The 12,487-nt window shown below is 45.3% G+C and overlaps 1 protein-coding gene across 2 annotated transcripts in view; it reads right to left on the reverse strand.

Annotated features, from left to right (window-relative positions):
- gramd2ab (GRAM domain containing 2Ab) overlaps window positions 1-11,990 on the reverse strand; it is a 21,533-nt gene extending 9,543 nt beyond the window's left edge. The window contains exons 1-2 of one of the 2 annotated variants that reach the window (XM_087844289.1): window positions 11,866-11,990; window positions 3,530-3,643 (exon numbers count right to left, since the gene is read on the reverse strand). In XM_087844289.1, coding sequence (XP_087700415.1) covers window positions 3,530-3,636 — 107 coding nt within the window. In that variant the 5' untranslated portion in view covers window positions 3,637-3,643; window positions 11,866-11,990. Of the gene's footprint in view, window positions 1-3,529; window positions 3,644-11,859 lie in introns of both variants that reach the window. The other variant, XM_087844288.1, reaches the window with a different exon arrangement.
- Window positions 11,991-12,487: the final 497 nt, after the last annotated feature.

The raw sequence follows: 12,487 nt of genomic DNA on the forward strand, positions 1-12,487 counted from the left end.
TGTCGTCTCCCATGTTTTCATAAACTCCTGCTCGGCTGCTGACGGCGGCGCGAGGAAAGAAACGTCTGACCGGTCACGTGAAACATGAAGAGTGAGGAAACATCAGAGCTGAGCCGAAGGTGTTAATCCACCTTCTGACACACAGCTCTGCAGTTTGGTCACACGCCTCCTCGTGTCAGGTTTCCTGCTCATGTAAATGCACCGTGGGCAGGAAGGGGTGCATCCATGTGAGGTTTATGCAAAGAGGAAACAAATGACGAGCTGAGGAGAAGGTCTGACCGCCAGCGATGCTGATGAGTGTTATTAACGAGCTGGCCGCTGCAGCGCCGACAGACTGGCACGCTTCCCTCTCCCACTGAAAACGCCATAAAAGAAGTAACTGTGCAAACTGTTGGAGCGTGCGGGGAAAGTGGGGCAGAGAGAGGAGGACGTGTTCACGCCGCACAACAGATTAGAAAATTGTTGTTCAGGAGCCAAGCCGGGTTTAGTCGACACACTTTCCCTCAAAAACGAGGCTCCGTGAGACCCACGGGAACAAAAGATTTATTTCTTAAATACAAAAATATTTTACACCCCTCTGCTCTTCACGCGGCGTCCATGTTTGGATGGGTCAGAGATCCGTTTTGGTCCAGAGGAGACGGCGCTGTTTCGCCTCCGTCGTCACATCTGGCCTCTTCTCTGCGTGATGGAGCTTTAGCCTGCAGGTGTGGACGCCACGGAGATGCAGGAGACCGGAGGAAACTCAAAACTCAGCTTTAATGCTGATCAATCACAGGAAATGCAAGATACAGAAGATGGCCCCTACCAAAATAAAACAGGAAGTAAATAAACAAGGAATCGCAAACAGCGACAAAGGTGGACGCGGAGACGGTTAGGCTAGCCGAGAGACATAAACATCAGACCAACAGAAGCCTGACAGCAAAGACTAAAAGCTGAACCACCAACATCAAAGTTCAGCACACCTTCAAAATAAAACAAGGACTCTGAACCCAAAGACGCTCGATCATGACGGATCAGAGCCACGCACCGACACAGGACTGAGTCTGGTTTCAGTGCAGCGCTGCGTGAAGGTCGCAGGTCATCCTGATTCCTGCTGATGATGAGATGTTCACACTGAGGAACATTAATGATAATAATAATAATGGACTGCATTCATATAGCACTTTTCTAGCCACCCAAAGGCATCCATTCACTCTCACATCCACACACTGGTGGAGGCTACAGGTGTAGCCACAGCTGCCCTGGGACAGACTGACAGAGGCGAGGCTGCCATATCGGCCATCGGCCCCTCTGACCATCACCAGTAGGCGGTAGAGATGCACGATACCACTTTTTTATGTCCGATACCGATATCATAAATTTGGATATCGGCCGATACCGATATGAATCCGATATAGTGTTCTTTAATCAATAAAACTGTTTTTTAATATCTTGCTGCATTTTGTAAATAAACAACAACACTAAAGCTATTCTGTTAAACCTGTATGTAAAAAACACAACAAAATATTTCATAGTTCAGCAAAACTGATCAATCTAATAAACTTAAACCTGCTCCATCCTCCCTATTCTGGTGTTTTAAAGAGTACTTAGCAGAAATATTAAGCAAAAAAAAAAAAAAAATAGGGAACCCCCCCCCCCCCCCACCCTCCACCTCATGATGCTTAATCGACGTAATCAACTTTAATTTGATGCAGTGTGAAAAAAATGCACAGAAATAAATTATTTTCCAAGAATAATTAAACAGATTCAACATCTTTCTTCAACAGAACTGCAGACTGCACAGATGGTTCCCAAAGGAAAAAGTACTACAGCTTACTAGGGTATATTAGACTTAACAGTTACTATATACAGTAATGGACTTCTATACATTTTACATCAGATTAAAACTTTGGGTGTAAGAGTCAGATAATTATTTATTAAAAGCTCGACATTTTAAATGAGAATAAGAAAGAAAAGTATGTCTTTGTGCCCCCTTTTCCCTGTTCATGCCCTATCGGCCCCCCTGGCTAAACTTTGCTAGATCCGCCCCTGCACAGTGACGTCAGCTGTAGAAAAAGATCCTGGTGTAGAAATAATATTAAATAAATTCTAACAACAGCTGATCAAGCTTAAACGGGCTGCTGTTGTTCAGCCGCTGGTTTCCTCTTTCTGGTGCAAAGTGAGACAAAAACAAAGAAGAGAGACGATCAGCTGATCATTGATCAGTTTATGATTGAAGCAGGAGCAGGAGAGAGAGAGAGAGAGAGAGAGAGAGAGAGAGAGAATGCCCTAAATGCTTTACAAACATTCAGAGATGAACTTACGCACTTGCTTTACTTCTCTCTGGGAAAACTTCCTCGGAGATGAAATGCTGGTTTGAGGCTACAAACACACACAGCGCTCTATCACGTGACCACACTGCTGCTACGGTTATGAGCTGAGTTACGCCGTGTCGTAGTTTTGTGAGGTGCTTTTTTGATATTTAATGGATCGATTACATTTTTTATTTCTCTCCGATATCCGATCCAGTAATTTACGTCAGTATCAGACCGATACGTGATATCGGATCGGTCCATCTCTAGTAGGCGGTAGGGTAAAGTGCCCAAGGACACAACGACCAGGACAGAGAGCAGGGGGATCGAACTGACAACTTTCCGGTTACAGATGAGCTTCCCAATCCCCTGAGCCACGGCCGTCCCCCGAGACGACGCTGTTTCGCCTCTGTCATCACATCTTCTCTGCGTGATGGAGCTTTAACCTGCAGGTGTGGACGCCACGCCCACGTCTGGTCATCCCAGTTTTTGGCATATTGGTGAAGCTCTCCCTCTCTAAAATCAGTCAAACATACTGTTGGTCTGGGTCTAAACAGAGCGCGTTGTGTGTGACGTCTTCTTTTGTGCATGCGCCGCTTTGAGCGTTCACACTAGAGCGCGTTTGCTGTCACATTTTATTTGTAGTGTGAACGAGCAGACAAAAAAATCTGATTTGATCAAAAATAATTGAGCATCAAGACCTGCAGAGTGAACGCAGCCTTTGAGTGTTTCTGGGGTTTTCCTCCCGTTTGGCCTCTCCGGCTTTCTCTGCTGCCTGGAAACGTGAGCTGATTGCACGTGGTGCAAACGCACACACACACACACACACACACACACACACACACACACACGCACACACACACACACACACACACACACACACACACACACACACGCACACACACACACACACACACACACACACACACACACACTGTGACTGCAGCTTCATACGTGACGGGAATAAGAGCGCAGTGAGAGACACTGAGGCTTCCTCTCACTGCCGACTGTCTCTGCTGCACGTCTCCTCAGCTTTAATCTGCTGCCAAACACACACACACACACACGCACACACACACACACACGCACGCACGCACACACACACACACACACAGACACACACACACACTCTGTCAGGACTAATGAGGCTGTGGCTCCTCCTTCTGTTTTGCTCACACTTTGAGTGTAAGCGAGCGTCCGGCCGTCCTCAGACTCAGGAACAAGCTGCAGTTTCTCACCTGAAGGGCAGGGGGCAGGGTCCATCCTCCTCCCTGGGGGGCTCCACCTCATGGGGGGGCAGGAGACCTACATCATCACTGAGCTCCAGCTGCTCTGACATCATCATCACCACCCTGGAAAGTCAGGAGGAAAAACAGCATCAAGAGTTTTAATCATCAAACGAACCTGTGCAGCTGTCGCACACAAACACGCCGTCACGTCTTATTTTAGTTTTTAAATGAAAACAAACATTTTTATTACATTTATTTTTGTTGTTGTCTTTACCAAAACAACAAAACCTCTTTATTTATCAGAGGCTTTTATTTCATGACAAGTAACCAGAGAGCAGAAATCACTTTAGCAAGTGGCTTCATTAGTTCCCTCTGACAGTGTCTATGTGAAGGGCTTTTATTGTGAAAGGTAAGAGGAACTCTGAAAAATGCACGTTTCCTATCATATCAGCAGCTGTGATCACAGATGATACATCATCCAGGATTCAGACTGTGTGTACATGAGGCTGCACTCTGATTGGTCAGCTGAGCTGCAGAGAAAACCTTCGATCTGAAGGACCACACGTTACGCCTGTGCTGCCATGGCAACAGCACGATGGGGGAGGAAGATGGCTTCTCACGTGCAGTGTGTGTGTGTGGAAACAGCCTCACACCGACATCGTCGACGTGCAAAAATGAGATTGTGATGAAAAGAACTGCAGTGACTTCATTTCCCAGAGTGCACCTCTGCCCCGGCATCATTCTGTTGCCGTGCGCCTCCTTCAGCGCGTTCGTCATGGCGTCTGTGGGCTCACTGTAAGCAGAGGAAGCCGCTTGATGCAGAATGAAATCATGTGGTTTCACTTTTATCCTTCAAACAAACAAACACGAGCAGTTTCTAATGTTTCTAATGTTTCTAATGTTTCTAATGTTTCTAATGTTCAGAGCAGAGAGAGGTGGGCGATGGGAGGACCGCGTCAATCAGACAGTGGATCTGTACACGACGCGCTGCTCGAGTTATCAGCGGATCACATTAACACACTTCCTCTCAGCATCAGCACGATCACTTCCTCATTTTCAGAAAACCTCCAAAAACAGTTTTTTATGTTTCCTGGTGAGGGGGGTTTAAAGATGGGGGTTTAACGCTGTGGGGAGAAAAGCTTTTCTCAGATATGACGCACACACATGTGAGTGAACGTTTCCACAGCCCGGCCGTACCGCCACGGCCGCTGAAACGAAGGATATATTCAGAGAAAATGAAGATAAAACCTCAGAGAAGCAGCTGAGTCGACTCGTGCAAACATGCCCGTGACACCGAAAGAGGTGGGAACGCACTACAGTTGCCTCGGTAACAGGCGAGATGCTTACACTCTTTCACCTGCTTCGGCTGACAGCTGGTGCTGAACCCTCCTCCTCTTCCTCCTTGTCCTCCCCCCCCCCCCCGGGATGATGGAGTCAGACACCTCAGCTGGTGCAACAACCGGAAAAGTGCTACTCTCCTCTTTCTCCTCATTTCCTGTCACATGACTCCCGATGAGCTCCTGCAGGCCTGAACACGTTTATCACAGTTTTTTCTACTCTTGCATCTGTGTGATGTCATACAGAGAGGCTCCACCCATCTGAGATTGAAACCTGCTGTTTACACGGACCAGCCAATCAGAAAAAAGCTGTCTTTGAAGGGGGGCAGTATGAGATAAAGAAGGATTATTCTGATCTGTGACTCATGCAAAGCCGCTCCAGCAGAGTGAAGAAGAATAATGATCGTCATCATCACCTGCGTCAGTTCTTCAGAGCATGAAGAGCTCGATCAAAGGAAACCGTCTGAATGTCTTCAAACCTCCGACCTGCACACAGAGCAGCTCGTTCTGTGTCGTCGTGGCTCCTGGTGAATTGCATCTATGCAAACGATAAGAAAACTCCTCGAAAGCCACATTCAAACTTCACCACCTGCCTCTCCGAGCATCAAGACGCCGTATCCTGCAGATCACTGAAGGCGGAGGGATGTTTCCTCTCTCTCTGTCTCTTCTGCAGTCGCCGTTTACTCTCAACCATCTTTGAAGGACCCGTTTGTCTTTAGACATATTTCTATTACTGCGATCCATAAAGCTTTGAAATCTATTGGTCCAAAAAAGTCAGCTGACTTTACTTCTGAGCCCACTGTTCATATTTTAATCTGAGTATCCAGAATAATATCATCCCTAAAATCTAGAAAGCAGCCTCTGACCTCTCAGATTTGAACAACTGCCGTCTGAATCCAAACTTTGACCTTAAGTACCAGGATGTATGAAGAGCATCAGCATCTCTGATGGTAACAAAGTGGACGGGAAGGACACTCGGCTGTGTTTGTTGAGCTGCTGTTAGGAGATAAAACTCAGTGTGTTTATACAGATGTAGTAAAGATTCCTGAAGATGAAGGCGTCCCCCAGGGCTCCGCTCTAGACCCTGTTTTATTTTCCTTTTTTATGAATAATATTAGAAAGAATATGCAGCTCCTTTATGCAGACTTTACTCGGCTGGCTCACCTCTGGATCAGGTTGTCGGGCTTCCTGTCAGCAGCTGCAGGCATTACTGTGCCGTCTAAAGTTGGCTCTTACTTAGACTTAGATCCTCCCGCGCCGATCGGCGCATTGGGCGACAAGAGAACGCCATCGAACTCGGTCTATCGCGGCAGTTGTTGCTTCATCCCACGACAGTTCGACTGAACGTAAATCTTCAAGGAAAGTCCTCCATGTTATTTTAGGTCTTCCTCGCCGTCTCTTTCCATTCTTCGGGTTCCACAGAACCGCGACACGGGCAGGTCTCGGGTAGCGTAAGGATGTGACCGCCAAATCTGAACCAATGCTTGGTGACTTGGACATGGAGCGGCTCTACTCCCGCACGGCGATATACTTCTTCATTGGTAACGCGATCCCGATATGTGATCTTGATCTTGACCAACGTTGTTGGAAGACGTCAAGATGGCGGTTGATGTTTGCAGTTGATTTCCAAGTCTCCGCTGCGCACAGTGCCGTCGGTCTTCAGGAGCCGCAACTTGGTTGATAAAGGCAGTGCGGTGGTCATCCATATAGGTCGTAATCGTTGAAAGGCCGCCCATGCTTTCCCAATTCTGCACTTAACGCCATGCTCCACGTCCCCGTCACTGCTAAAAGTGCAACCCAGCTACATGAACCTGTCCACCTCTTCTAGCTGCTGCTTCACAGTAACAGTTGGCTCTTAATGCTAACAAAACCAAAGTCAGGTTGTTTTCCAGGAATCACTCAAAGATCGCAGATAATGTTGGTATTCACACCCTCGGAGGAGATTTTATTGAAAGAGTGTCGTTCTAAGAACACGTAGGTCTTCGGTTGGATGCTCAGATTTCTTCTGGTACTTAATGAAAAAGCTTTGATTGATTAAACATGGCTTGTTTTGACTCATCAGTTGAGAAAAACTTACACAGGAAACTTTTTAAAGTTTTCTTGGTTATGGTGACGTTATGTATACGCAGAGACCCTTAGAGGAATCTCATTTCTGCCACTTATTCTTTCAGTAGTGGCCCAGGTGGCATCTGCACAGGTGGCATCCGCACAGGTGGCATCGGCACAGGTGGCATCGGCACAGGTGGCATCCGCACAGGTGAGGGCACAAAGAGAAAGATCGATCGATGCAGTTTGCAAACATAAAATTGAGATACTTAAACTCCATCACTCGGTTTTTACGCTCCTGAAAAGGACGCTTTTTCATTTGGTGGATGTGGTTCGGCTTGTTCCTTAAAGCCGCTGTTTTATCTAAACATTTAGACCCTAATTTGCATTTTGTCAGCAGTTTGCAGGTTCTGTGTGAAGCTCTAAACCCTGCACCCATGTGAACAACAGCTTGTCTTTCTAAAAAAAAGATTGGTAATGAGATAAACAAGAGAAGATATCAGGCGGGCGGTTTCATGCAGCAGTGGTGGAGGAACAGGAAGAGCCGTGTCATCGAATGATGACTCCGAAACCTCACGCTGATGAGAGGACAGTTAAGTGTTATCTTCCGAGCTTCCGGATTATCTATGCAAAGTGGTGTTTCCGATAGCGTGCAAGACTTTGCATACAGCAAAGCTCGAGGTACAAAAAGCCTGAAGAGAAGCTCGGTGAAGACAAACAGCTGTTTGTTCAGTCAGACGAGACCAAAATGAAACCGTCTGGGTGAGAACGAGCACACCACGACGATGCACGTTAACCCGTGCAGGTGGGGGCGTGAGGAGTTGGCTGTGAGTCGCTCTTTCCAACATGTAATTCTACTTGCACAGCAAGACTTTAATGCACAACTTCTACTTTTATTAGAATCCCAAACATGTTTTACTTTAATAAAATAGTCTCTGGATTAGTGCTGCGCCATATCATACCGTTCACGGTAACACCGGTGTAACGTTGGGCAACGATAAGAAAATGAAACATGGCGATAGAATTTGGGTTAAACGTGCATGCGCAGTGCCTTTGTTTTCATACGCACATGGTGGCGACGCAGAATGAGAAGAGCGAAAGTGGATCGTTGAACGAAACAGATGAACCTGAACTGGTTTGTAAAAATGCTGCAACTTCAGTGGAACTGGTTTAGCTTTCGTCCGTCTGATACACAACAAAGCACATTATTTGGTAGCGCATGCTAGCGGGCCGTCGTTATGACCGTTATTACCGATTTTATGTGGCACAAAAGCTCGAGAGGTTTTATTCTCATTTCTCAACAGAAATGCAGCTGAGACATGAAGCTAATATATATTTTTTGACAGGTTGCTGAGCGCCGTGCTCCACAGAAAAGCGGTTCGTGGTCATCAAGCACAAGCAGAACTCATACATAAGGCGCACTGTCAACTTTTGAGAAAGTGAAAGGATTTTAGGCTGTGCAGCCCCTCTGGGCTGCATGGCGTTAGCGTGGTTAGCTCGTTAACACGTTGACGCCATCCAGCCCCACGCACGGGGCGATGCGCAGTAACTCGTTAACGGAGATTTGCCGTGTCCATCTTGTTACTGCCTGCAGGTGAAGCGATGAGGTAGGAGGGGGAGGCCGAGTAACGTTACGTTGAGACAAAAGTGGACGAAAGAGAGGCAAACTTGCGGCTCCACAAGTATAATTATAACGTAACTATATCGATATAAAGGATGTTGTCACATCTTATATCTCGTATAAAAATATATCGATATTTTTAAAAACTCGGTTTATCGCCCAGTCCTGCTGCAGAGAAAAGCCCAACAATCATATGACCCCCTATGAGCAGCACTTTGGCGACAGTGGGAAGGAAAAACTCCCTTTTAACAGGAAGAAACCTCCAGCAGAACCAGGCTCAGGGAGGGGCGGGGCCATCTGCTGCAACCAGGAAGACGGGACAAATGCAATTTTGCAGTTGCTATGAGAGTCGCCCCCTGCTGGTCATTAAGAACAAACTGCAGGTTGAGACATTTAAACAGCTCTGGGCCTGATTTGGTCCTGCAGACCAACACTGACAGTGAGCTTCTGTCTCTGCAGCTGCATTAACTTTGTGCCTCGCTGTCATTAGCATGCAGCACCTCCCCTGCAGGCCTCAGTGTGTGTGTCTGTGTGTGTCTGTGTGTGTGTGTGTGTCCAGCACCACAAACAAAACACCTCTTTGAGTGAGGAGCTGCAGAGGCCGACTCACACAACAACCCCACAGCCTCACAGCAACAAAAGGAGCTCCTCGTTTCTACTTTTACTCATGTAGATAAAATCCTCATCACTCTTTCTTACAGACCCTCCTGAGCTTCTGTGCAAAGCGTTTCATGAAGGTGGAAATTACACTTGTTGTTATCTGTATTTCTCACTGAGTCTTTATTTGAAATGTAAAACACGACACCTCAGAGGCCGACGCTTTCACAGCAAATTCAAAAGTGTTAAATGTTTTGGTGTTAGTAGTCTTAGAGTTAATTTTACTCTAAGTAGAGTCACATTCTTTTAATGTAACTCTGAGGTGTAAAATGATAGTAGTTAAAATCGAGTGTTAAAAATGAGTGTTTCTATTTCAAATCTGGAAGTGTTACAATGGAAACATTAACTCTTGACCTCTTAACTCTGAACTCCTACAGGGGCTATGACACTAATAGAGTAAATTCACAGACTCCGCCCCCAGCACGGCTCCAATCGAAGCTGAAGTGAAGCCGTTTCAGAACATTTTGCTCTACATATTTGAGTTGTTTGCCATGCTTGGTAAGTCATTTTTTCAAAGATTGTTTCAATTATTATTATTAGCTTTTACTTCTGTGGCTCTTTGGAGTTGAGACAAAGCTGTGTGAAAGGCATTAGCCATGTTGCTCGCTGATAGCATAATATTCTGTTTTAGCTAGCTGAAATGTATTGTTTGCGGGCAAATACCACAGCTTTGAAAAAAAGCTTGCATGTGAATTTTCAGTCAAACCTTTGGCCAAATACACCTAAAACAATGTCTAGAATATGAAATGTTGGTATAATGGTGCTACTTGAAGCCTGAAAATGATCTCCCATAAAAAAACCCGAGCAAACAGCAGTAGCAGACGTCCTGACTGGTTCTACGTTAGCATTTAGATTCCTCCAGAGTTTTGTGCACACGGTTTAGGTAAAAATGAAAAAGGTTGAGGTTTTACATTTAGTTCAGTATTACCTGTTGCCTGTGTCCTTGTCTTTTGGGGAAATACCTTACACAAGTAATGGCTCAAAAAGGATTCCTTTTTTTTTACTGTGCTGCAATTGATTTGTGCCATTAATTAGTGTCAACTAATTTTATTCACTCTCCACATAGGATATGCTTGTGAAGATGGAATATGGGGGAGAGCAGAAGTGCATTGAAGTTCCACAAAGTGATGAATGAAGGACATGTATATTCTGTTGAAGAAATAAGTGATGAGAATGCTGTTATTTGCATTTACCAGCTCACCTATGTCAGACCTTTTGATAAACAAAATTCTAATGATAGTGAGAACATGTACACTGTTACATCTTTAGAAAATGTTTTGAAATTGTGGTGCACAGTTCAGAATAAATGTTTTTCAAAAACCATTGCGTCTTTTTAGTAAATGTTTATTTCCAAAAGAAATTTCTAGAAGTTCAGAACAGTAAAATTCCCGCTTTTTAGAATTAATTAGAAGATAACTCTTACGTAGTTAAACTAAAATACTCTTTGAGAGTTAATGTATAAACTCTTAACACCAAGTGTTAAATTATCAACTCCAGACAGATTTGGTGTTTAACACTAAATCAGAGTTAACGTACCAACTCTCCAAAAAGAGTTAAATTAACACTCTCTGGTGTGGACCCATATAGACACTTTAATAGTGTTGAAATCAAATCTGACAGTGTTAATTTGGACATGCTGGATTTGCTGTGTTTCTTTGTGAGCAGCGCGGGAACAACTCTGACCGTATAACCCCGGGATCCAATCATATTACTGATAATCTGATAATGAAGTGTAACCTGATTACTTCATCTTCTGCAAACCAAGCACAGCTGATCAGGCTGAAGACGGGTGCTTCTCGAATGAGCTCAAAATCAGGTTTTCCCTGAAAATCTGCGACTTTATCACTTTAAACTTTTACTCTGAAAGTCATTCCTACATCATCACGTCCTCCCTCCAGCTTCCTTTTCCTTCTTTCCTCCCTCCCCTGTCTTCCATCCTTCCTGACTTTTTTCATTCCCTCTCTCCTTCATTCCTTCATATCTTTAACATCCCAGCAGCATGTCTCTGTGTAGAAGGACGAGCCCGAGAGCGCCCGTTAGCTCGCTTCTTTGGTTGGCGGATGTAGACAGAAAGAAAAAATAGTTCCTCTGTGAAACGGCCCGGGGTTTGTTGGCTTAGTTTGGTGGGTTTTGTGTTGAGGCGTGAACGATCACATGTGGAAACAAAAGTCAGGTCAAAGTGCTTAAACGGCGGCTTCACAGACGGGTGATGTCATGTGGTTACTTCTACTTTTTTATACAGTCTGTTGATGCTTCCATCTTTTATGTACAGTCTGTGGCCACATCTTTTATATAAGGTGGTGTCTGTAACATATCTTCTGGTCTCTGGTGAGTTATTTATTTGAATAGATTTTAGGTGGAGGAGGGTGGAGAGTTACCTCCGCCTGACGCGTTCACGTGCATCAAACTCACATTAAGTTCAATCAGAGGTTTCATTGATATCTGACATCATTTAAAGCTTTCGTTCAGTCCGTATCCATAACAGACGGTTTATTACAGCAGTAATGTGATTACTAACGTGTGCACGTGCTATTAACGCACACCTATGGAAACAAAGCTGCTGCATATAAAGCAGTTTATCACTTATGAAGGAAAATATTAAAATAAGATCTCAATAGACTCAACAATAGAAACCAAATCCCCGCAGCACGAGCGCGTGACTCCGAGCACAGACTCACCTTTACCTGCGAGGCTCATGCGGTCTTCAATCACGTCCGCCGGAGTCCCGGTCGGTCCGGTGTCGGTCCCCGAGTCCGTCCTTCAGCACCGACACAGGGCGCTCCCCTCTCTCTGTGCACGAGCTGCGCAGTCACGCTGGCAGCATTCGACACAGCGTGTGCAGGAAGTGAGCGGAAGTGCCTTTCAAAGTAAAGCCTGAATGAAAGTTGAGTGTTTAAACGGGTTTCACTCGTGAGGCACATTTAAAAACGTTTCTCTGTCGGTTTCTAATCCAACCAACAGATGTTCCTGATGTTTCTGCTGCGTCATCATCACCTGTTACCTGTCTGGTCTCACCTGTCTGGATCACTGTTCCTCAGATCCACTGTCTCTGAAACACACCTGATGACATCATCACATTTTTGGTTAAGTCATTTCTGTTTGTTGGAGGGGCTGATGCCCAGGTGTGTTTAGAGAGGTGCGGGGAGTGGGGTGGCATCTCCTCCTGATGTGTGACGAGCCAACCCGACTGATGTGATTGGATTAAACAATCAGTCACATGTCTTTCCCTGAGTGCAGCTTTAACATGCCGGCACTTTTTTAAACTGATGAAAAGTTTTAAAGCTTTAAAGTGAATTCAAACGACCA

Source organism: Neolamprologus brichardi, chromosome 7, assembly GCF_056152115.1.
Source record: "Neolamprologus brichardi isolate AB-2024 chromosome 7, ASM5615211v1, whole genome shotgun sequence".
In the NCBI taxonomy this organism is placed as follows: domain Eukaryota; kingdom Metazoa; phylum Chordata; class Actinopteri; order Cichliformes; family Cichlidae; genus Neolamprologus; species Neolamprologus brichardi.